The sequence below is a fragment of the Alligator mississippiensis genome, chromosome 5 (genome assembly GCF_030867095.1).
Source record: "Alligator mississippiensis isolate rAllMis1 chromosome 5, rAllMis1, whole genome shotgun sequence".
In the NCBI taxonomy this organism is placed as follows: Eukaryota; Metazoa; Chordata; order Crocodylia; family Alligatoridae; genus Alligator; species Alligator mississippiensis.
This window is the reverse complement of record NC_081828.1, coordinates 142,703,478-142,727,789: the sequence shown is the minus strand read 5'-3', so window position 1 is coordinate 142,727,789 and position 24,312 is coordinate 142,703,478. Positions and strand designations below refer to the sequence as shown.

Here is a 24,312-nt window from a genome sequence, read left to right as displayed (position 1 = left end):
GTTAGTTCACTCTGAAGCCATCCTGTGCCTTTACTTTATTCCTGGAAGCTGCTGCATATATCTGGAGCAACTAGGATGTGCATGCAGCCCTCACTCCAAACCCTAAAAGCATCACATTTCACTAGCAGCAAACAGGCTAAATCTGACCAACTTCCTCCAACACAACTGTAGGCACAAGTATGCCTCTCCAATATATGCCCATCTCAAAGAAGAGTTTTTAGAAAAGAGTTCTAAACCTGAACTATCCACCTGTGTTACATAGATGATATTTTAATCATCTGGACTGAACACCTGGACTTGCTTATTAAACTTTTGGCAGAAGTTGATAACTACCACCCTTCCAGCAAATTCTTTCTGGAATACTCCTACACCAACATCATTTTTCTTGATACCACATTCTAAATCTGGGAAGACGCCCTACGAGCAACTGAATACAGAACACCCACAGACCACCACACACCCACAAAACCAGCGATAACTGCAAACATGCCAAAAAAAAACCAATGATCTGCAGTGAAGCCTTCAGATACTATCACATCTGCTCTGAGGAGAACATCCATGACACCCAATCTTGCCAAACTGAAAACAGCCTTTATACAACAAGAACACTGCAGCAGAGAAATAGACTACATGTTTAAAGGAGCCACCGAAATACAGGTTTCCCTTGCTTTATGTGGGTTCTGTGTGTGTGAATTCACTCTTATGCAATGGCCCTTTTTATACCAAAAATTAATTATATGCAAGGTAAACTCACTCTTATGAGATCGGTGTGGTGGAAACCCACAGTCAGCTGCTGTGTGGTGCATTGTGGGAGCGACACGCACCAAAATATAGTCTCCCGTGTAGATCTGTGCTCCTCGCTCGTTGTCTGTGACACGTGTTTCTGTAGTTGCCATGCCCATTATGGTTTCTAAGCTAGTTTATCTCCTACCCCTCTCCCTGGTCCATCAATGAAGCCTTCACTACTCTCTCTTCAAACCAACTAAAAATGTAACACCACCCTGTGTGTGTATGTACTGTCTGTTGTCAGTGAGTAACAAAACTGTCTTGTGAAAGTGGTAGAAATGGGTCTACGGGTCAGTACAATCGAGGACTTGGAACATAACCCTATTTGTTACGTTGTAAAGTGGGTTTCCTTTATGCGAATTCGAGTTATGCGCCATTTTCCAGGAACATGTGTACAACATAAAGCGAGGGAAACCTGTACCCCACAGCAACCTGCTACAATACAAGGACACACACACTGCACACCCTTGGTCATCACCTTCCATCCACACTTGAACCTATAAGAAGGATCAAACAACTGCAGCACTTGAAAAGGACCAGATTTTGAGAAAAATATTCCCAGTACCCCCACACTCCTAGTCTTCAAACATCCCCCTAACCTCACCCACCTCATTATCAGAAGTCATTTCCCTGCTGATCAACAGATACCTAACTGGGACACAGCCCTGCCTCAATAATAAATGCAAGATCTGTCCACATCTCTTTACTGCCAATCAACACTCCCCACAGCAAAACCATCAGAATCCATGGATCGTGTCATGTTTATCTGAGAATGTAGTATAAATCATCCAGTGCACCAAATGTCTTCATGGAAACTATGTCAGTGAAACCAGACAAAAACTAAACACCAGAATGAATAACCACTGACAAAAATTAAGGACAGCGACACTAAAGAATAGGAGAACATTTCTCATAGAAAAATCCCTCCCTATCTGACCTCTCAGTACTAGTGATCAAAGAAAATCTCCCCAATGTCTTTAAAAGATGAGCATGGGAACAGAACCTATTGGACACCAAGCACATAGATAAATGACTGTAGGGTCCACTGTAATTTTCCTGATACTAGTAACCTGTGCACTTTACTGGTGATAATGATCCTACTTAACAAGCTTTGTTCTATCTGCTGTTTAGCTCAGCAGTGTCTGCTTTGATCTCAGAGGCGTGAGGAAAGGTACTGTGATCCCCAAAAGTTTGACTATGTATACCAACCGTACAGTCGGTCCAATAAAAATATCAACCACAAGAATTCTTGCCTCTGGCCTATCTCTTGGACCATCATAGCAACAACATCACCTCAACAATACTAACTTGACATTTTGCAATTTGTTTTCCTGCATTAAATACTCATATATAGAAGCCTGAAAGAAGTGTGATAAAGATCACAACGAAGAAGATAGGAAAAAATGTCTACAGCCAGTGTATCTTATTTTTCCACCTACTTTGTTCCATTACTGAGATATTACAAAGGCATCTCTCTGGTCTCCCAGGTATTCGCTTCCTGGCTCCTTTTGCTCTCCATTTTGCAGAACCAAAGCAACATGTCTGAAGAAGTATCACTCTGCCCAAAACGGCAAAAACTGTGAAATGGCATTACAGGATTTGGTTCCATTAAAGCCAGCAGTGTCTTAAGTTTCAAAACTATTCCATTTTGCAATGACTGAACTGGAAAAGTGTTAACATTAAGAAAGATGTTATAGTAACCTTTCTCTAACTGTATTTTTGTTCTTTACCTCATTATGTTACTCTGCTCCCCCTTTTATATTTGTGAATCTTGGATATCACGGAGTTTTAGGCCCACAATAACATTTCACTGACCAAACCCACTTCATGACATTCATCATTCTCTCTTGCTTAATATCTCAGGAATATATATGCAACTTAAATGTAATGTATGTGTAAATAATGAATATGCCTAGATGACTGATCTCATTATTATTTCTTTTTTATGCCTCTCTACTTGCTGTTTCCCAAGATCATAAGTCTCAAAACCACCCGAAAAAATATAAAGAAAATTATCCCAAAATGGAAAGAAGCTTTAGCTAGATGTTTTAAATGCTTTGCTTCAACAATTATGTTAACAGCTAACAATATTACTGATACAGCTGTATTTGTTAAGGAATTGCAATCTGATAATGTTTTCCAGAGGCATAACTGGCCAGAGCTGTGCCCCAGGGCATTCCCCTCTTCCCCCCCACCCAACCCCACCTTTTTTTTTTTTTTTGTGCAGGACTCTGGCTCCAGCAGCAAGTGTGCACAAGCCACAGCTAGAGGTCACTGCCACAGACATCAGTTCATTTTTTTGCCACGGACGTCCACATCGAGTACCTTAGAAAGCATCCATTTCCAGTGGCAAAAATAGAGTAACATCTCTCCCCCAAACAGCAACAAACTTGACTGCTTCTCAAGAGCAACATTTGTCAGAGTGCCTTTCACTCGCTCACCCACACATGCCACCGCTGCTCTCTTGGTAGAGCTGAAGCTGGAAGGCTGCTGGAGGGGATCACAGTAACAATTTCACTCCATTCTGGTACCCCTTTACCCTCCCCCTTCGACAACACCTTGGGCTCATGGTCCCATTTGCCCACTCATCCTTATGCTACTGATATTTTCTATACCTTTTTAAACCAGTTAAATGATTTTTTCCTGAACATGCAAACATGTTTATGATAAAGCAAAATAGTAAGAAACCAAGGCTATATCATCTTCTGCATGAGTGGCTATAAAGTCTGAGAAGGAACAATAGCCTAAAAAGTCTTGGGAAACTATATCTTTACCTATTAAGAGTATATGAAGTATACAGATGCAGCATGCATATCTTAAGTATATATCATGTAGGGACACAATTTATAGGAGGCAAGCAGAAATAATTCCATATATTATTGAGTCACACATACACACACATTCCCTTCAATAAAATCTGGACAATACTTTCAAAACACAAGTCCCATTATTTTAATTTTATGAATTACTAGAAGCAAAACAAACAAACAAACAAAAAAGATTAAGATGAAATATTTGGAGATTTTTTAAAACTTACTTAAGCTAAAAAAAGAGAGGTCTACACATTTCAAATGGGTGTCTCTTTAATAACCTTCCAAAAAATAAAAGTATATATTTCTTACCTTCACCTACCATCGAAACACCTATTGACATTCCCATAAACTTGCTCTTGGTCCATACGTGGGTATTCACACACATTTTCTTCTCCTTGCACTCGCAGTAAAAGCAAGATACTGGTGGATGATGGGATACTTGTTCAGCTACAAACCTCAGCTTGTAACACTCTGACTGGTCCTGGCTAAAGTCCTTGGTTTGGTCTTTAGAAACTGCAGAGGCACTATTAGTTCTGAAAGGTTTCACTTTGTCTTTAGGTACATCCCAGGAGCAATGAAACATTTCACCAATTATTGGGTTATAGGGCTTCTTAGCAACAGCTCCCTTTCGGCCTTCATGAAAAGCTGTTAGATAATATTCCATAAAGCAGATAATTCTTTCCTCCGGAGTGGCTCCAGCTGCAATTGACAAAAACAGGTCTGGATGGGCCATGAAATTTGCATACATCTCCAGCAGGGATCTTTTCTCCAAAATAAATGTTGGAAGCACTACCTGTATTCAAAGCAGACAAAGGCACATATGATTCCCCATAATTATACTACAGAGATAGTAAACAGTTAAACACAGCTGCAGTTTATTTCAGCCAAGCTTCACAAGAGCAATGTTTCCCTGCCACAGCCAAAGAGCAATTTCTCTTGGTTTACAGTGTAAATAATGAATCAAGGAAAAAATTAGCAGCCTACAAGCTGCTTCCTATTTCATTAGGGTTCTCACTGGCAGATCAAACAACATTAATATACTATCCCAACTGTGTGCTGTTCCTTTCAGCCCCACCTCTCCTCCCCAAGCCAAGTGTTTCAGAAGATAGTTATCTATGTTTCCAATTTCCAAATGGTTAACAAGAGCATCAAATTGACCATTTAAATCTGCTTTTAAAGTTAATATGGTTTTGTTAGTAGTAGCAGCTTTCAGTAAAATCTCTTCAGACACACAGTGTTGTAGAACACAGAATAATGTCTCCAACTCAGAACCTTACTGACAGCTCACTGAGAGTTAAGATCATCATTTAACATTTATATTACTTCAAGTGAACTGAAAGTACCAGATACATCCTTGTCAGACAGACGTTTTCCAGCACGAACCATCACTGACAGAAAATACATTTGGCACAAATGACAAAATGGAAGCCAAGAGGCTAAACTAATAGCATTGATTATCTAAATCAATGGTCCTCAACTTTTTTATCCCACAGGCCAGGTGTGCATGGGCAGTGCCTGGGCCATCCGAAGGTCAGATCTGACCAGTGGTTGTGATCCAGGGCGCAGTAGGGCCTGACCCAGGCAGAAGTGGGTGGAGGGCAGCCTGACACTGATCTAGCTGCACAGGGGAAAGGGGGCATGGCCTGGCACCAATCCAGCAACGTGGGGGAAAGGAGGCATGGCTCGGTCCCAACCCAGGTACACAGGACTCGAGAATTTGGCAGCAGGAGAAGTGTGGCAGCATTAATTGCCACTGCTCCCCCACCACCAAATTTCCCAACCCATGGGGAACTACATAGGCTGGATGTCATGGCTCCGTGAGCCAGATTTGGCCCACAGGCCATCCCTGCACTAAACGAACAGCCCCAGTAAGCACTTCTGTGACTCCTTACCTAGACTCATTTTGACAATGGACTTCTTACCTATACTCATTTTTGTCTATTTTCTACCCTCAGCTCCTCACTACATGCTTTTTCTTGCCCAACGTATCAGAACTATTTAGGCCAAGGATCCAAGGGCACCTCCAATGGAATTTCTTTGAAATAATATTCTCAACTCACTGGCACAGATGTATAATACTTTATGCTGCACTATAATAGGCTGGGGGCCCCACAAGTGAACTCAAATGGCTGCCACTCAGATGGGCAGAGTCTGATCATTACAGTCATTACTGTTAATATCCATAGGAGGTAGGTGAAGGCTTCATTGCTCCAAAGGGATTTCCAACACATTAATATTATAGACAGTATAATATCGTCTCTTAGTCTCCTAGTTACCCCATTTACCATTTTTGGCTGTTTTAACTCCCCCTGGAAGAGCTGCTAGTACTTTATTCCACTGGATCTCTACATTATGGGGACCCTATATCAGCACTATCTTCCACCATGCTTAGGCCCCAAACCTGCAACTTGTTTCATGTGTTTGCATCACTGCACTCTATTGAGTTTGCAGGGCATGGGCCTTATGGTACCCAATATAAAGAACTCAAGACTAGACCTGAAGATGTGCTATTTTTCTTGTTCCTAAGATGGAATCAAACTTTGAAGAACAGTGAGGGAAGTAGGTCCCCACAAACAATACCAACACAAAATTGTTTTATTTTTAAGTTACTCATACTTTACCCAAATATTTCTTGCCTGGCAGGAGGGAAAGACTGCAAAACTAACATTAGATAAGCTAGTCTTTTCCCCCCCATATGGCCACATCTGACAAGAAAAACCTTTCCCTGCATAGAAAGGGGGGCAGGGAAGATGTAAGAACATACTTAATGTTGCAATTTTGGTGATTAAATTTTAAAGCTACCATGATTTCATCCTCCTCTTGGATTAGGAAAGCCCTAATGTTCATTTCCACTCTCTCCACCACAGGATTTATGCTCTGGGGCCAGCTGTTCCACAGAAATGTACCAGCAGCACTGTGTAAATAGGTACAAGAAAGTAATGGATACTTTCATAATAACATTATTATATTTTTAAATTGTAATCAAAGAGAGGACTTCAGCTCCAAGTATCCTTAAAAATTGTACAAGTAAGGATTCAAATTCTTTTATAGTATAAGACTCCAAAACAAACGTTCAAATAGCTAAGTAGCTATTTTCAAAAGGGAAATATGCAAATGAAAAGGAGTAAAGATTGAGTTTTAATTAACTTAAGGCAATGGCTTTAGAATCCAAGTAATTTAAGAGTTTTGAGAAATACTGGGATAATGTTATTTCTTATTAGATGCCTTAATTCCAAATGTTTGGATAGCTCAGGCTGCCATATACTAACCAACAGTCTAAACAGTACTGGCCAATTTTAGCAGCTGCCCCCCATTCTTGGATGTTAGCATTTCATTTTGTCACGAACCCACTAAAGTTTGAGGCATGTTTTCCTGAGTTTATCTTACTGATATGGCATGTATGGTTTCAACATACAAATAGCATCAAACTGTGATCAGTCCTGTCGTTCTTACGCATTGTAGTATTTGATATACATGTATTTCCAAAGTTCAAATAAGGCCAGGATTGCATAATGAGTTTTTTGCCTGGGAGAGGCCCAAAGTCTAAATGGCTGAAGAGAGGTAATCACTGAAAAAATTAGGTATGCTAAATAGTCAGGCCTTCAAGACGATGTTCAACCTACATTTTAAAAGAAGGGACCGTAAGAAGAACACCTGACTATTCAGGCTATCCAAAAAAACCTATTTCTCACAGTGGGGAAATTAAGTGAGCATCCCTGAGATGTGTTTAAAAAGACAAATGATCCCCTGGTCTTAATCTGATAATGAAAGACTTAGTCTAGTAAACATGCACCTCATGGAGAGAGTAGGAAGTTATATGCACAGTGTAGGCTCCCCAAGAATCTAGTGGGTGACGTATGTAAATAGACAGATAAGAAACCATCCTTAAATCTCTGCCTCATTTTCACAGGCATCAGGAAACAGAGTCCCTCACCTAGTGGGCTGAATTCTTGGCTCTGATATTTTGTATTTGGTTCCAATATTCTGATATTTCTTTTTGTTTGTTTGTTCTTACATCTCCATCTATACCTCAACACATGGTTATAGATTTCTTATGCTTGTTCTTGGGTTTTTTTGTTTGTTTTCTTTTTAATAAATCTTGTAAGCATACTGATCTCAGAGTATGTGAACCTACAGGTAGGGCTCTTCCAGGGGGTGGAGGGGCATGGAAATCCATCTTTTCTGAGCACATGACCGAACAAGGATACAATTACTCTAGCTGGCAAAATCCCCTCTCCTAAGAGCTGGAAAGATCTGGGTGAGATGAGTAAGACTGACGAGCTACAGGCCAAGGAGTTAATTCCTGGCATAATCTCAGCTGGTTCTCATTAGTCAAGCACCAGATGACAGAGGAGCTTGGGACTGAAGGGCACCCCCCTGAAGGCAGGAAAACACCCCAGGAGCCTGCATCTCAGACGCACACTTGGCCAATTTGGGGTCAGCGAGCATCATATATAGTGTATACACTGTTTCACAGAGACTACTACATTCCCCCTTGCCACTGCAGAAACATGGGGCATATATGCAAGTGCCTTATGCTCTAACATTAAAGCAGTTCATCCCTGGCAAAACTATTACGCTAGTTAACTCTTTAGAAATATGTGCAGAATTAGGAACTAAGACTTCTCACATCTAAAACAGTCCTTGGCACCTCTCAAATTTTTTTGCTTTGCATGAAAGGGCAAGGCTGTCTCGCTCTTTCCCTTTGGGGAAAGATCTGCAATTAGATTTAAAACGGGAAAAAATGCATACCAGATGGCCAGTCATCAGAATCCAAGAATCTGCTAGTCAGAAACTAAAGGAATCTCAATCTTACCGTTAGGAGAAATAAACCGCTAGGCATTCTATGTTTCTTCTTGGGACAGAGGACAACAGATTGGTGCACAATGCAATGATAAATCTGCTCCTGAAGGACTTTACAGACCCACCTAAAGCTTACTGTGACAACGTAAAAGCTTTGCTCAACACAAGTTACACTTAAGTGCTAACTGGAGAAAGTAAATTCAAGAGGACTCCTATCTCTTGCCACAGCCTATGGTGAGGGAAAATTGCTGGACTGCACTTGTTCTTAGGAGGGAATGGACGATCCAGCAAAGCCAAATCCCGTTGACATGACAAGTCACTGTTTTAAGAGGGAAAGAAGCATCGAACTTTTGATGAAGTAACTGTGGAAATAAAATAAAACATTTGCATCCTGCCTATTTTTTTACATTCCAGCCAGATGCACACACCTCATACATTTACTGATTTCCCCTGGGTTACTGCAAGACTTGTTTGCTGTATGTTATTTCTAGGTTAGTAGTAATCAGCTAGAGAAAAGATGATACTAATCAGTACTGCTCTAGTAACCAAACTCAACCCAGTTGATCTGTATGATGGAATGTCAGAACACGATAATCCAGCTATCTGACCTGACTGTACATGAAGGACAGAAACCTATCTGTTAGACCACTTACTATTTATGAGGTGACTTGTAATTTTTGGCAATGTTCAATTAAGAATTCAAAAGATACACATTTTCATTCAATTTAAAATTATATTAATGCAGACTAATTGTGCAAAGTGAGGCCTCAGATACAATGTAGCACTGTGTCCTGAACAAGTAACTGGCTGTGTGTGCATATCCCTGCATTCATACAGGGTCACTCTAGCTTAGGCTTGTCCAATATACGGCTTGTGGGCCACCATGAGGCCTGCCAAACCATTTTATCTGGCCCACAGTGGCGGAGTGCGGAGCCACCACTGCAGAGCGCAGAGTGGTGGGGACAACGCAGAGAGCAGAGCCACTGCCGTGGAGCGCAGGGCAGTGCCACCATGGAGCATGGAGCCGCCAGCAGCGGCAAGGAGTGCGGAGCTGCAGCAGTGCAGAGCCAGCGGCAGCAGCGGGGCCTTAGCGAAGCAGGTGGGGCTGGCCCGCAGGCCCCAGCCAGCAGCAAGGGGAGGGGAGGGGAACTGTTTCCCCCTGCAGGGCCCAGGGGAGTGGCCCCGCACAGGAGGCCAAGCAGCAGTCGCTGGCACTGCTGGCCCACGCCTGCCTCCTCACCCACCCACTTCAAGCCAGCCCCCCTGCCCTGCCCTGCTCTGCCCCACAGAAAGGCAGCGTTTGCTCCCCTGGCCAGTCTCCCCCTGGGAGCTGCGGCTCTCTGGGCCCAGCCACCTGCCACGAGGCCCCAAGGGGGCCGCTTCTCATGTGCTGCTGGGGATGGGAGGAGCCCAGCTGGGTCTGCACCGGCCAGCAGAAGCGGCGGCAGAGCCGTGTGCCGCTTGGGACGGGACGAGCCTGCACCAGCGAGTCCTGAGCGGCACACGGCTCCACTGCCGCTTCTGCTGGCCGGTGCAGACCTGGCCGGCCTCCTCCCGTCCCCAGCAGCACATGGGAAGCTGGCTTCAGCTGCATGCTGATTTTCCTGGCCGGTGCCAACCCGGTTCTGCCCAGACAGGTCTTGCAGCACCATGTCAACCCGGGCAAGGCACCAGCAGGCCGGGCGGGCCCCAGGTTTACCCCGGGCTGGCCCTACGGCTTCTCCAGCACCAGGTCAACCTGGTTGTAGCCAAGCGGCTCCTGAAACACCATGTCAACCTGGGCACACATGCCATGTCAACCCCTGCAACTTCATTGGTGTCAAAGGTCACGTGACATCACTTCCTGATATGATACCACTTCCTGTGACATCTTTGAATACGGCTCACCGGCCCACTGGGTGATAAAAAGTTTGTTATCCGGCCCCACCTTCAAAAAGGTTGGACACCCCTACTCTAGCTGTTACTGAAGTCTGCTGGAGTGAAAGGGCTCAGTCTAGCATTGTCAAGACAAGACAGCTAGTGGAGGAAAATACTTCAATAGGAAATGTAGCAAGAGTCTCTCATACCAACATCTCAGTAACATTAAAGGGCTTCTATTATTTTCCTACAAATGTTGAGTCCTTATGTTGTCAAGGCCAGTACTAATATAATAGCATAACAATAAACTACCCCTAGGAAAGGGAAGAGATGTTGTCTTTGATAAGGCATATGAATTTAATGGATTAGTCCTTCAGGAGCAGATGCCACTAAGTGCTCAGAAGAGCTGTTTGCCCATCTGTTTAACATCTAACAAACAATTTCTAATTTATGAAAGAAACTTAAAAAGGGAAAAGCCCTGGGGAAGCAAGCACTGGAAAAATTTAAACATTTAAAACTAAATTTACTTTTTAAGTAATTTAAAAAAGATCTCTTCAGATCAACATCCCTTGTGTCACCACCAGCTTCCACAGTTCCAAAAGCTGCTCAGTATTATAATATTGCAGTTTTATTTTTAGAAAGAAAAAAAAAAAATAGAGAAAGTAGTGTCACCAAGTAAGCCAAATTTGTTTCTGCATCTTCTTAGGGCAGGGGAAGAAAAAGGAGGAGCAGCGGGAGAAGAGAGAGAGAAACTAAAGTACAGAGGAGTTAAGTCCCAAATAACCAGAAAGAATAACATGCAAATGGCACCTTGTATTCATGTAGTGCATACACCATGGGTATCAAAGATACGATCCACAAACCGGATCCAGGGCATGGAGCCCCATCATCTGGTCTACTGTGCTGCCCATGGATTTTAGACTGGACCTATATGCTAGTGACGGCACACAGCACACCGGTCAGATTTAGCATGCATACTGCACAGCACACAGAGCTGATTCCAACATGTGTGGGGCACAGCACCCGGAGGTGGTCCAGAGTGCTCAGAGTGCCCAGACTGGAACAGCCCTGCACACTGCTTCTTTTTCCTTCATGCGACAGATACTACAGACACATATACACATTAACTTACAGCCAGCATTAGAACATTCATAGACAACCTCTAAAGTTTATATAGCATCTCTAGTGGTCTATTTTCATGAACTGAAAAAGTCAGCATATAGATTTGTGTTATCTTTTTGTCTAAAGGGATTACATACTTTATTTACTCGCATACCCCACACACCCCTACATCCCTTTTCCAAAAAAAGGACAAAAAACCAGCCCCCCCCCCCCCCCCCCCCCAAAAAACACAACCCCGCCCCTCCGAAATACAGGTCCATGTCTTAAGCAGAGAAGCTGATTTTGTGCCCAGAATAGAAGCATCCTATTTTATTCTTGCTTCATCAGTCAGCAGTAGTGGCATTAGTATTCAGGCAGCTGGCTTAATGGCTCATTGTTTGTCTCTGCACACATATTAGCAATCATTATTCCTTCTTATTGGTTTGGTGCTGCACTAATCTGCTAAATACTCCTGGTCTCTCTCCTCCTATTTCACAGCCCTGGAGACTTTTTAAGCTCTTTACAAAATCATACATCTCATGAACACATCTTCAGCAGAAGTGAGGGTTTCAGCTTTGAGTTAAACAGAAAAAAGGGAAGCTGAAGATTAGGCTCTGTTCCTGATTGATGTACCTATAACCAGAAAGGTTTTTTTGATTGTTTGTTTTTTAATTCTGCCCTCCCATAAATAAGGTGCTTATCTTATTTGGGGGAAAAAAATAAATAAATAAAACAAAAGGCAAGATATTGGCACCCTGCCTTGATACAGATGTATTTTAGAACCTTCTTCCAAGGTCACACAATTTGGTATTTGTGGGCTGTGTGGGGCAGCAGGCAAAATAGGAGGGAGAATTTCCCTTTAGCTTTCTAAAGAATCTTGGGAGAAAATGGTTTAAAAGCAGGTATTACTAACGTAGTCAGATGAAGTATCTAGTCCAGTTTAACATTCTGAATACAGGCTAGGCATACTATAGCATTTACAATTAAACTAATAATAGACATACAGTGCTAAACAGCAGAAGAATAGAGAAATAAAAATAGGACCAATAAGAAGTTTTCCTCATCTCTAAGAAGTGACAAAGAAGTTATTAAGAAATTAAATGGGGAGGCTTTGATTGTACTCAGACTATTGTTTCTAGTACAGTACCTAATGCATTATTTTTCACAATAGATTAAAGGACTATTCAGTTCAAAAATGGTCTTTTTACAAAAAAAAAAAATCCATTTGTTTTATTTCAATCATGGTCCAGAAAAAGGGAAATGACATACATGAAAGTATATGAAAAGGATGGACCACATTGATTAATGTATATTTTCTCTGGAATAGATTTGCCCAAACTGTTTCTGAGATCAAAAGAAAAGCAGATCTAACCCTTCTTGTATATCCACATGCCCCTGAGAAGAGCTCTCTTACATAGTAGCTCTACATACAGATATTCCTCTGATCTTCCCATACTGTACTTATTTGTAAAGGAAACGAGTCAGAACAAATTCATGTTATTTATTTCACTTCTTTGAAGAAAAAAAAAAAAGCTATCTAAAAGGAAAAGGATCTCTATGCCATTAAAAAGCCCTCTCAAGGTTTGTATAACCGCGAGATTAGATCACTAGAATGCAAAAATTAACAGAATAAGTTTCTGTTTTTAGATCATCTACAACATTTCCAGTTCTAAAGAAGCTTATGAAAAAACCTGTCTGCTATCACTACCTCTCATATCCCATAACAAGATTCTTTTTTTTTTTTTTTTTGTTACACCAATTGATTTTGTTGGTTCTAGAACAACAAGAGTGTGTAGACAAAATACGACCTTTTCTGCCAGGACTTTAACATGAAAAGTAGTGTTTCACAGAAGGACCGTAACTTTTGTTACTGTCATTTGCCAGAAATTTCCCAGTCATCACAAGGAATCTGATACCACACTAACATAACCCACCTCCTCTTCTCCTTAAATTGACAATCTTTAACTCCCATCATTCATTTTATCTTCAGATGCAGGTGAAGTGAAATTGACTGTGAGCCTACACTCTGCTTACATTGTATAACCCATTGATTTAATGGGCTTTGGATGGACAATGAATGCAGGAAGTTGAATGAGCTATGAGGAAAAAAAAAGGCAAGGCCCTGACTTGTGTGAAGCAACCATAAAACAGATCAACGAGTGCTTGCAAAATCATGGCAAGACAAATTTTTACAAAGACAAGATACATTTTTATCATAGTCTTAGTCCACTTCTGACTTCAAAAGGAATGTGAGTTGCCCTACAAAAATATTTTACTAAATTTCCAGCACTGTTTGTATAGATAAAAAAAACTAAGAACATCTCAATTTGAAGCCTACAGTAAAATCTAATATTCTATGATGCATTAGAGCAGAATTAGACCACGTGTACCACTGATTACAATCAATATTCTTTTGGGGTTTTTTTTCCTTTTTGCTGCTGCACCCCCCCCCTTTTTTTTTTTTTTTAGCAGCTCATGCTGTGGTTTCTTCTTATGAAAAAAAATCTGGCAAGCAAAGCAGATCTAGCTCCAAACCTCTTTTGTAAAGGAGCAAGTCCATTAAGTCTACCTGCGAAGGATTCCTGGAACTCACCGGCAGGGGAGTGAGGTGAGAACCATAAGAAGCACCAACTTAGTAAGAACAAGCAACTTTTTTTTTTTTTTTTTTTTTTTAATTTAAAAGAGGATTGTGGTGTTCATACCCTGGTAAGGTCCATGCCCAGTTTGAGTTGAGAGATAAGATGAAGAATTACACTACGCTGCTCATCCATGACTCCCAAGTCCTCCTCTTCATTATCTTCGGTATCTGTCATCTCATCTTCAACTGGGATCAACTCAGGAGTTGAATTCTGAAACGAAAACATAAGGTGTCAGTATCTGAAAAAACACACACATAATACATCCCTATGCAGGCTTAAAAATAGGGATGGCTTGGGCCATCTAAAACAAATCTCTCTACAAAAATCCACTCCAACAGACTTGTAGTGCTATTTTGGAATCTTGGTAACAGCAGCAGCAAATTTACCATGTAAATAAACTAACTACTAGATAAAGCATTAATAGGTATTAATATTGCAGTAGTTGCAGCCAAGAGCAGGTAGTGGCACTAAATATGGAGTAATGAAATATCCTTTTCAGAAAACTCTCCACTTTGCATTTTACTCAATATACCAATGATCACAAAACTCTTGATAGACTCAAATTCATAAAGACACTCAAATAAATATAATGAGAATACTTGATATAAAACAAGTTGATTTCAAATGATTTTTCCCCCCTTTAATTCCAGTTGACCAAGTCTAAAAGGCTTGGATTTTATGCATTTTTAACAAAATGTTTAGCAGTGCTAAACATTTTGACCACTGCATGAAAGAACCCAATCCTAATGAGCACTAAATTGGAGACTAAAATAGACTGTTCAGAGAAACAAAAATTAATTAGAAACTTCCTGATCATGTCAGTACCATAAATTCACTGTGATGTGTGAAGTAATTACTTCTGTATTTAGACAGTAAATGATAATGCCCACTTTCCAGACACACCATCTAAGGATTACCAAATAAACATTATTCCATCTCCCTTCAAAGAAAAGTGAGAAGTAAACATTGTGCTCTGTTGCAGAGTTTATTCCTTTCTTCTAAAATCATGGTATATTAACGAACTGCATCCGAAAGAGGTGGCAATTACATAACAAAAATATTTTAGTTTGAAATTTGTTCCTTTGATCAGGACCAGGGTCTAAAAAACTGCAGGGTATGAATTATTTGGTTTAGTTCTGTGCATCTGTTCTTATGTTGCTGAAAAATTTACAGTAAGGTTGTTCATGTCTCCTTAAGACAGCACCAACAGTTCTTGACAGCTAACTACTTTGACTCATTTATATTTATATTTAAAATTTTGGGGAAAAACAAAACCAAAAACCCATCATCACTGCTGCAGCAGCATTTTACTCCATTACTACAATTTTGGCATAAAAGATCACTGTAAAAACCACAGTTTAAATTTTTTTTAAAAAAATACACATTTACAATAACAATTCACCGAATCAACATATGGCTAGAAAACCTCTGAGCTTAAATTAGCAAGAGTATATTACCTGGCCAACCAGCACTACAATGCAGAACATTTAAAAGGTGCTTTTGTAATTACTACATCAAGAAAATAATGTAAATGCTGACCCTACATTAAACTTCAAAACTGGTGAACAGTAATATTAATATCTGCTGGGGCTTTTGAAGGAGCAACACATTTGACTCCCCTCACAAGAAACAGCATGAATATCCCCGTCCTCTCTGCTCACATGCAAATGAATTACTATTTAACTACAACACGATTGACAAGTCCTGTTGACTACATTTACTGCCCATGATCTAATTCTGTAATCATCACATATGAGATGCAGAATACTGAAGCCCTACCCTGACATATAATCATTCAATTTCAACTGGAGGAACAGCAGGGAAGGGGGCTTCTGAACTTACAGCAGACGTTTCTACATCTGGCTTGCCTTTGATCCAGCTTGACCTCATTGAGAGTACTAAGCTATTGAATAGAAGTGCTGCTGCTGCTGCTGCAAACTTGGTTTATGGCAAGCAAGCTCAAACTGGAGTTAGTAGCACTAGGGACAAGCAATAGAACCTCCCCATCCCAGTTTCCACTCCTCCCGCCACACACACATTTCTTCTCTTTTTTTTTTTTTAATTTAATCTGAGTTTAAAAAAAAAAAAAAAGTGTATTGGGTGTCAATCTGCTCCCTGTATTTCTAGTCATATGACACTGAGACCAGAGGACTTTAACTACAAATTGTTCCCAGCTAAAAAAAGATGCTTTTGCTTTGCTCTTTCCTGAAGGATGTCCTGGTACATTGCTACGTGCTTTTAATTTGTTTTTAAAAGTTTTCTCCAAGCAACATAGGGGTGGATACTATACCAGGAAACATGCACAATTTAAAAAAAAAAAAAGTGCTAAACAATAATGAGCTCCTAAGGGCCACAAAAATTAACGAAACGATCAGTTCATAGAATTCTGACAACAGTACAATCCTCTGTAGTTGCTGAACGTGAGCAAGAGGCAAAATGTGAGAACAGCAAGAGACAACACTGCTGAGAAAACAAGGATTTTATTTTTCCTTTTCAAGTTTACATTCCTCCAAGGCTTGACATTCCAGATTTCTTGCTCACTAAAATGGAAACACCATTTTCAATCATTCTAAAAAATTTAGAAGGCAAATATCAACAGGCTGTTCTTACTTCTGTTAAAAATCCACACCATGGTACAACTTAAAAAATATATATATATTTGCCAGGTCACTTGGAGCACTTTTACGATCAAAAAGAATTTTGATATTTATTGTTACCAAAGAAGTGAATGAGTATTTTTTAATTTGAGATTGCCTATATTTAATAGCAATAGTGTAAGGTCCATAATCAATGGAAGTTTCACCAAAATTTGAAGTAAAATAAGTATATTATCTTTATTTTTTCTTGAAAAAAATCTTAATATATCCCTAATTAAATATTAATTCTCCCTCAGAACATATAGGCCAAGCAAAAGTTTGCATGAGAATGATAACAATCATCTACAATAACTCCACAAACTCCTTTAATGCTCCCCATATTATCATTTTGATCCAAAACGCATGCAGTATGACGTGTCTACTTCAGTTCTTTCCTCTTTGCCAAATCAAGATTAAAAACGCAACTGGAAGCCTTTCATTTCTATGGCAGCAAATGAACTGTAGTCCTCTTCAGTACAATAAGCCATATCTTTTAAATACTCCTTCACAAGTGTAAGGGAATTGCCGGGTGCCTTAAAACAGACACTTCTTTAAAAGAATAAACAAAATTAACTTCCTTCAACAGTACACTGTGGAAGTCACTCAAAGTCATATTCTAGGGTCTGTGTGCAAAGAACTATATAATAAAAGCATGTTGCTTCAATAAAGTGTCAGGAACATCCCATCCAGTTTTTCCAATTCTTTGCTTTCAACAGAATTAACGCACCCAAGCCTAAAACTAAGTGTCATCATAATCCAGCTCAGCATAAAAGATTATGGCAAATGATTATCCTTTAATAGCAGGTTCCCAAAATAGAGTCCAATATGTGAATGATATTATTTTTCCTGAAAAATATTGCAAACTGAATTGCACTATTTGCTCTCTTATTAATTTTTAAAGCAGGCATCAATGTTATTGAGATGTTTGTTTAAATAGCCATGCATCTGACAACCCATGGGTAAATATCCAACAGTTCTTGGTTAGTACCATAGCTTGAGTAAAGCATCTCTCTCATACATGCTTATGTCTAGGTAAGAAGTGCTCAACCTTCAGCCCACGGGTCAAATGCGGGCCCAGGTTAGGGCCAGGCTCCCCCCGCCTCACTACACAGCTGGATGGGACCCTGCTGCACCTGTCCCACATGCCAGATTGGGTCCACTAGCTGGATCCAGCCCATAGGCAGACCAGAACGCACACTGCCCATCCAGCCCACTGAACACAAAGGTTGAGCACCACTAGTCTAAACCATTTCTAATCCAACAGTAAGAAATGCGAACCAATATAAAACTCACAGTTGATAGGATGAGATATTAGAAAATTTTTCTTCCCAAAAAAGTTTCTAGAAGACTCTGTATAGAAAATGCAGATTATTTTTCTTGGAATCCTATTTAAGTCTTTAAACTGCCACTTTTATTTCAAAGTAACAAACAATATTTTAAGGCCACCATCCATATTAGCATCTTTTAAATTCAAATCTAAGAGACTTTATGAGAAAGCACTCTTTTGAAGCTGAATCATTTGAGACAGTACACTTCATTAAAAAAAGGGGAACATTTCATTTAGAGAAGTAATCTGCTAGGATAAGGAATTGATGTTTTAGCCAGTGGCCCCTGTCAAGAAACATCAATTCACTTTTTAACAGATGAAATCAGTAAGTAAAAGAATTTGCCTTTCAACAAGGTACACTGACTAAAAAAAGGATTCTCCTTCAGGAAAAATTCACTTTCACGGTCACAGGAAAAAAAAAAGGACACAGCCAATGGTAGAGTTTCTATAAAAGGAAAAAATCTCTATTTTTGGGGGGAGTGACAGATAAGTCCCCCCCCTTCCCATTACAACTGAAGTTCCATGACTCAATTTTCACATACAGCTTCCCAAATGGTACAAGCAGATTTTTTTAAACAAATTGAGTAACTGTACTATTAACAATAACACACATTTTGACAACACAATCTGGTAGTAAAAATAAAAGGTATGTGCGTAATGGCCTTATATTAGACTAGGGAGATGATTATCCTTACTACACCTTGCCATCTATATTCAATTCTGGGTGCTTTGTTACTAGGAAAGTATAGACAAAATGAACAGAATGCTAAAAAAGTGTATTCTGATAAAGAGGGTTGAACAACCAACATGAAAAAATTGAAAGAACTAAATCTATAGGGCTTAGCCAAACAATGAAAGGAAGGGCCGGGGGGGGGGGGGAAATCAGTACAAGTAAAGTCAGTAAATGTTAAGTACAAAGAAAATTTCAAAGCGAGAAAAGTGGGATGAAATTAAGAAAAGGAAATTCTCTCTCAGTCAAGAAATCCTAAAGAGTTAAGAATTTTCCAATGGAAGAAACTGGAATTAGGTTTCTCCATTTCAAACAAAATTGAGAAACGTACTAGAAAATATGCAGTATGGAATACTTTTGCATTAGGAGAAAGATGGACTAAACTCATCACAAGATTTATCTATACAGGAAAATATTATATCTATTCACATACACCATTAAACACAACTTAGTATTCAGTGTAAGCAAGGACTGCCACACTTAATCCCAACTCAGCTGGCCATGGTTAGCCCTTTCAGTGAACCTTAAAGTCATTGTAGACAAACAGTCTTTTCCATCTGTAATTTTTCATTTCAATTTTAAGAGTCACCTTGCTCACAATCATAGGTATGCCAGCATCATTTAGCATTTGCTCTCATGACAGCATTTGAAACTCATAAGCCAGAACCTGTAGGTATCGGAAGATTAGTGTAGTTCCATGAAAATCCATGGAGCTATGCCAACTTATATTAATTGAGAAAATGGCTTGTCCATTTGTCACTATACCCAGTGCAAGATTTAGTTTTCTTTTTGTAAGATAGATAACATTATCTACACACACTGATTAACAAAGAACCATTACTTCCCAAAGACTTCTTTGCTCATTGTATATCTGACAAAATGGCACATGAGCTACACTATGTAGGACTACCCACTCAGACCCTCATCTTGTCTTCATTTATATTTTCTAAACATTTAATCACATTTATTGTCCATTGTGCCATGCACATGATGAGATAACATTCATCAATTGACTGTATCCTTGTTGGCAGCAATTTGAATGAGTGAGCTTATTATTCATGTCTCAGGTATAGCTTCTTCAGTAAGTAGGTGCAATTAAATAAAACTAGCTCATGTTTGCAATAGTTTTTTTAATGTATTCTGAAGAGAGGCTAGGGAAATCCAGAAAGACCCATCCCAAACTGAAATCAGCATTCAAAAAGCAAGAACTGTGCTTCAGGCATACCCATGCCTCAAGCCCATCATCCGTGAAAACAACTCTCTTGACCTCTCACATTGATGCACAAGTTTAGGTAGGGAAGAAAACAAAGTCTTGCTGAATAAAAGAAGATAATCTCTTACTTGAAGATAAGGCTCTTTACTTGAAATTCTCTCTAGATGAAAAGTGGGAAGTAACAATACTCTTAAAACAAAACCAGAACGGGAAGTGAGGAAGGAGGAGCAGACAGCACTGCTGCAAGTAATTCAAGCCTGTTATTCTAAACTTGACCGGCCAGTCTACAGCCCTACCTACAGGACCTCTTCCTAGCAACTGACCTGCTATTGGAAGGGAAGAAGCAACAGATAATGGGTACATTTTAAGAGTTTTTCAAGTAACCTTACCCCTGAAGTCCCATTTTTCAAGACAGATTTGAGAGCCAGAATTCCAGAGAAGTATAGAGACAAATGTTCAAGTCCCTTTTGAAAATGGGACTTTTCTAATTTAACAAAATCCGAAACTGTTTATAGCTTTATAAAATGAACACCCTCAGCTTTGACCTGCACCCAGAATCTAACAGACAATCAGCAAATGCTACACAAAACTGGGGTAACCTACAGAGAAACACAGGATTTGAAAGGACATCCTGGGTCATTGTCTACAGCAGGGGTGGCCAGTCTCCAGGACAAGTGGCACAGACAGCCTTTTTATGTGTGGCACACAGCAGACTAGGGATGGGACAGGCAGCACACAGGCAGATAGGACAGGAAGCAGAAATTAGAGCAGCAGATTGGGCAGGGAGCATGAGGCAAGGAGGAGAAAGCTGAGCAGCAGTTCAAACAGAGTAAAAGGATTAGACTGGCACTCAGGGCGGGGTGCAGGGCTAATCTGTGGCACAGTACAAGTTTGCCAAGAAAGTTGGCCCCCACTGGTCTACCAGAATTCATTAATTGAAAGAGCTTGACACAGAATTTAGGGTTTTTTTCCCCCTTGATTACTTCTACTGAAGTGGTATTTCAGAACCTCCCTCTTCTAAAATTTAGATTCATATTCTTAATTTTCATTCTAAATTATTTTCTGGTTAACTTTTACCCATTTTTTTCTTTTGTGGACCTTGTCCTTTAGCTCCTCCAGCGCTTGCCTCCCTCTTGTATATACATACAGCAGTCACATCTCCTCTCAAGCCTTCATTTTGCCAAACTCTTCTATTCTCATTTCATTTGATACACAGCCCATTCTCATAGCCCTTCTCTGCACTTGTTCAATTTTATTCTTTTTAAAATGATAAGTACCCAAAACTGTACACCATATCCAGATGAAGTCTTGTAAGCAACTTGTACAAGGGTATTAATGCTTTTCTATCTTGACAGGAAGTAGGAAACAACGGAAGTGGGATGGATGGATGATATTTAAAGCCTCCTCGGTATTAAAACTTCTTACTTTGTGTCACAGGCCGATTTCATCAGCATATTCTTACTTGTTATACCAAAGTCATGTGTGAAAAATATTGGTCCCAGAACTAATCCTGAAACAAAAAGATTAGAAATCTCCTTCCCCATGAAACAACTTGTTACTGTTTCCCTTCTCACCAATTCTTTACCCATCCTAAAATACTGACCCTAACCCCCTTTTCTTCCCTGTTGAACTAATAATTTCTCATCTGGCACTACATGAAATATTTTTGGTGAAATCCAAAAGGTGACATGCTACCACTGGCATAAGGCACCATTAAATAAGCAAGCATCTGTGTTCAGCACAAACTTGAATTCTTAGGTATTCTCCAGGTATGGTAAAATGCCCCCCTTCTTTTCCTAATCCCTCAGAGCTATATATGCAATGATATTAAATGACAGTAAATTAAATTCCTGCTTGCCCCTTACCTCTTTCGCTGTTCATCCCTTCTCAGTGGTGCTTCTCCTTAAAGTAGAAGTCTACAGGGGCAGATTGTTCCTACTAACAAGATTCAAGGAGGCCCTAATTCAGGTAGGAGACTGTGAAACCAGGGATGTAATCTCTCCACTGGAGACAATGGCATTGCAATATTCTATTCTTCTGGTCTTTAATACTCAAACATATAGGTTAACTATCTCCTAAAAGGCCTTATAGGAGAAGGCCAAGGGGGGATATGAAAGAGGTCTAGAAAAATCACGAAGAGTGTGGACCAAGTGAACAAGAAACTATTGTTCACCAAGTCCCAAAATACTACTAAGTCCCAAATACTAGGGGGCACTTGCTGAAATTAGCAGCCAACAGGTATAAAACTAGCAACAACAACAACAACAACAAAACACTTAACTTGCAGAAATCATTGCTACAGATGGTGCTGGCAGCAGATGGCAGAGCCAGGCTCAAAAAGGGACTGGATAAATTCATGGATGACAGATTTATTAATGGCTACCCAACAGAATGAATGAAGATGTTTCCCCCGGCATCTCTAAACCAGTAATGGTGGATGCCAGGGAGAGTATTGAATAGGGAATAGATCACTAGAAATGTCCAGTTCAACACTTCCTTTATAGCATCCTCTTCTGCCATCGTCAGAGACAGAATACTGAGCTAGAAGGACCACTGATCTGACAAAACCTGAGATGTGTTGTACGGTGAGAGATTTGTAGTGGTGACACCCTTTTCAACAAGTGCAAATGAGAAAGAAAGCAGTCTCAGACATCTTTTACATTTGGGAGCATCAAAACAATTTTGCACAAAACATCAAATTGTGAACCTGTATTAAAAACATATGCACTCCCCTGAATCAAGGATGATAATCAAGTTAATATTTATTCTGGTCATTTCCTTCAACCTATCAAGGTTCTCTCAGACTTGTCTGGGTAAAACCTCTGTGATGCATCAATACCCAGGTCTCAACGTTCCTAGATAGTCTGGGTGCAGATTTGTCCAGCGATACTGTATTTATACTGTTACAGCTACAAGGTGAAGTAGAAAGAGAGAGAGAATATTGTGCATATTCTATGATATTTATTTTCCTAAGCTAAGGAAAACTAAAAGCAAATCTGATCCATTTTAATCAAATGCATCCTTGCTTTATTAGCTGACTAACAAATTTGATTTGGCCAGAATCTGCCTGAATATTCTCCCAGAATCAGTCTTATATATTTGCTAGCTTCTTTGTCGTTAACATTTAATGAGGCAGGGGTGCCAAATTAGGATGCTGCTTAATTGAAAAATCTAATACACAAAAAGGTTTCTCAGTACTGTACGACAAGACAAACATTTTAAATCAGTCTTGCCTTTAAATTAAGAGGAAAAAGCAGTAAAGGGATCATAATAATAATGATCAAACAATGAGAAAAGCCCTGCAGACTTATCCTAAATTAAAGGCAAAACACCTTGAAGGCTAACAAATCACTTATCACAACACGGCTACCAAGTACACCCCTGAAACATTGAAGATGCCGAATTTTAGCCGATTTCGGATTTTAAACTTCAATGCAGAACAACAAGAAAGTTTTTTCACCTCCCTGCCTGCCATCTGACACCTCCAGGGAAGGAATTCTACCTGATCAACACATCAAAGAGTTACTCAACACAGCTCACAAAGACACTCTCACAGACCCAGAGGGACAGCCTTCCATCTTCAGCTCCCTCTGTGCAAAAATGAAGTTTATTTCCTACCTATGGGGACTTTTTACCATCTTGTACCATCTACAGTGTTCCCAGAGCCTGACGAAGAGACTTTGATCCCAAAAGCTTGCCGAAAAGGACAATTTTCTTGACATTTTCTAATTGGTCTAATAAAAGGTATCACTTTGGAACCAAGAGTTCTAATTTTTTTGTATGTCTTTTTATCACAACAGAGGAATTTCTATCAACCTTAGCAAAAAGAAATCTAATATGATAGCATACAGTTTGCAAAGTCATGAACTTGAAAGTAAGGAAGTGCTAGATTTAAGAGCATCCAGGAAACCTTAATTTTACCTCTTTCTGCATCATCATATGCACTAAACAAGGAAGAGTTCCCATGGAAAAATACTGTGTCATGTCATCCATGACACACATCATTGCATCACTTGCTTCAGAAACAAGAGTTGTTTCACCACATTCCTGCGAGAGGAAGGGGTAGGTTTATGTCAGTTTTACAGATGATGGGGTCTGAACTGCAGACAGATTGAGGTCAGGAGTGGCCACTAATCTTGGGTGACAAATTTGAAACCCTAGGGACATGACTATTCATAGTACATAGCATTACATCTTAATTTATATTTTCAAAGCACACCTATTGACTTCAATAGCATCTGAATGTGCTCAGCACTTCCACAAATCAGATCCCAGAGTCTCATCTCAGGCTTTTAATAAAAATGAAGATAAAGTTAGTGACAATTTGTGAAAAGTTTGGTTTAAGTCACTTGCCCATTGTCTCAGACGGCTGGAGCCAACTTGAGGGGATTTAGAAATTACTCGGTC

General features: G+C 39.9%; 1 protein-coding gene across 2 annotated transcripts in view; it reads right to left on the bottom strand.

Annotated features, from left to right (window-relative positions):
- The window catches only part of OSBPL10 (oxysterol binding protein like 10), a 268,835-nt gene that overhangs the window by 30,016 nt on the left and 214,507 nt on the right, over positions 1–24,312 (bottom strand). The window contains exons 7-9 of one of the 2 annotated variants that reach the window (XM_019497986.2): positions 14,063–14,209; positions 3,909–4,392; positions 2,226–2,363 (exon numbers count right to left, since the gene is read on the bottom strand). In XM_019497986.2, the coding sequence (XP_019353531.1) occupies positions 2,226–2,363; positions 3,909–4,392; positions 14,063–14,209 (769 nt within the window). The remainder of the gene's footprint in view (positions 1–2,225; positions 2,364–3,908; positions 4,393–14,062; positions 14,210–24,312) is intronic. The other variant, XM_014603229.3, reaches the window with a different exon arrangement.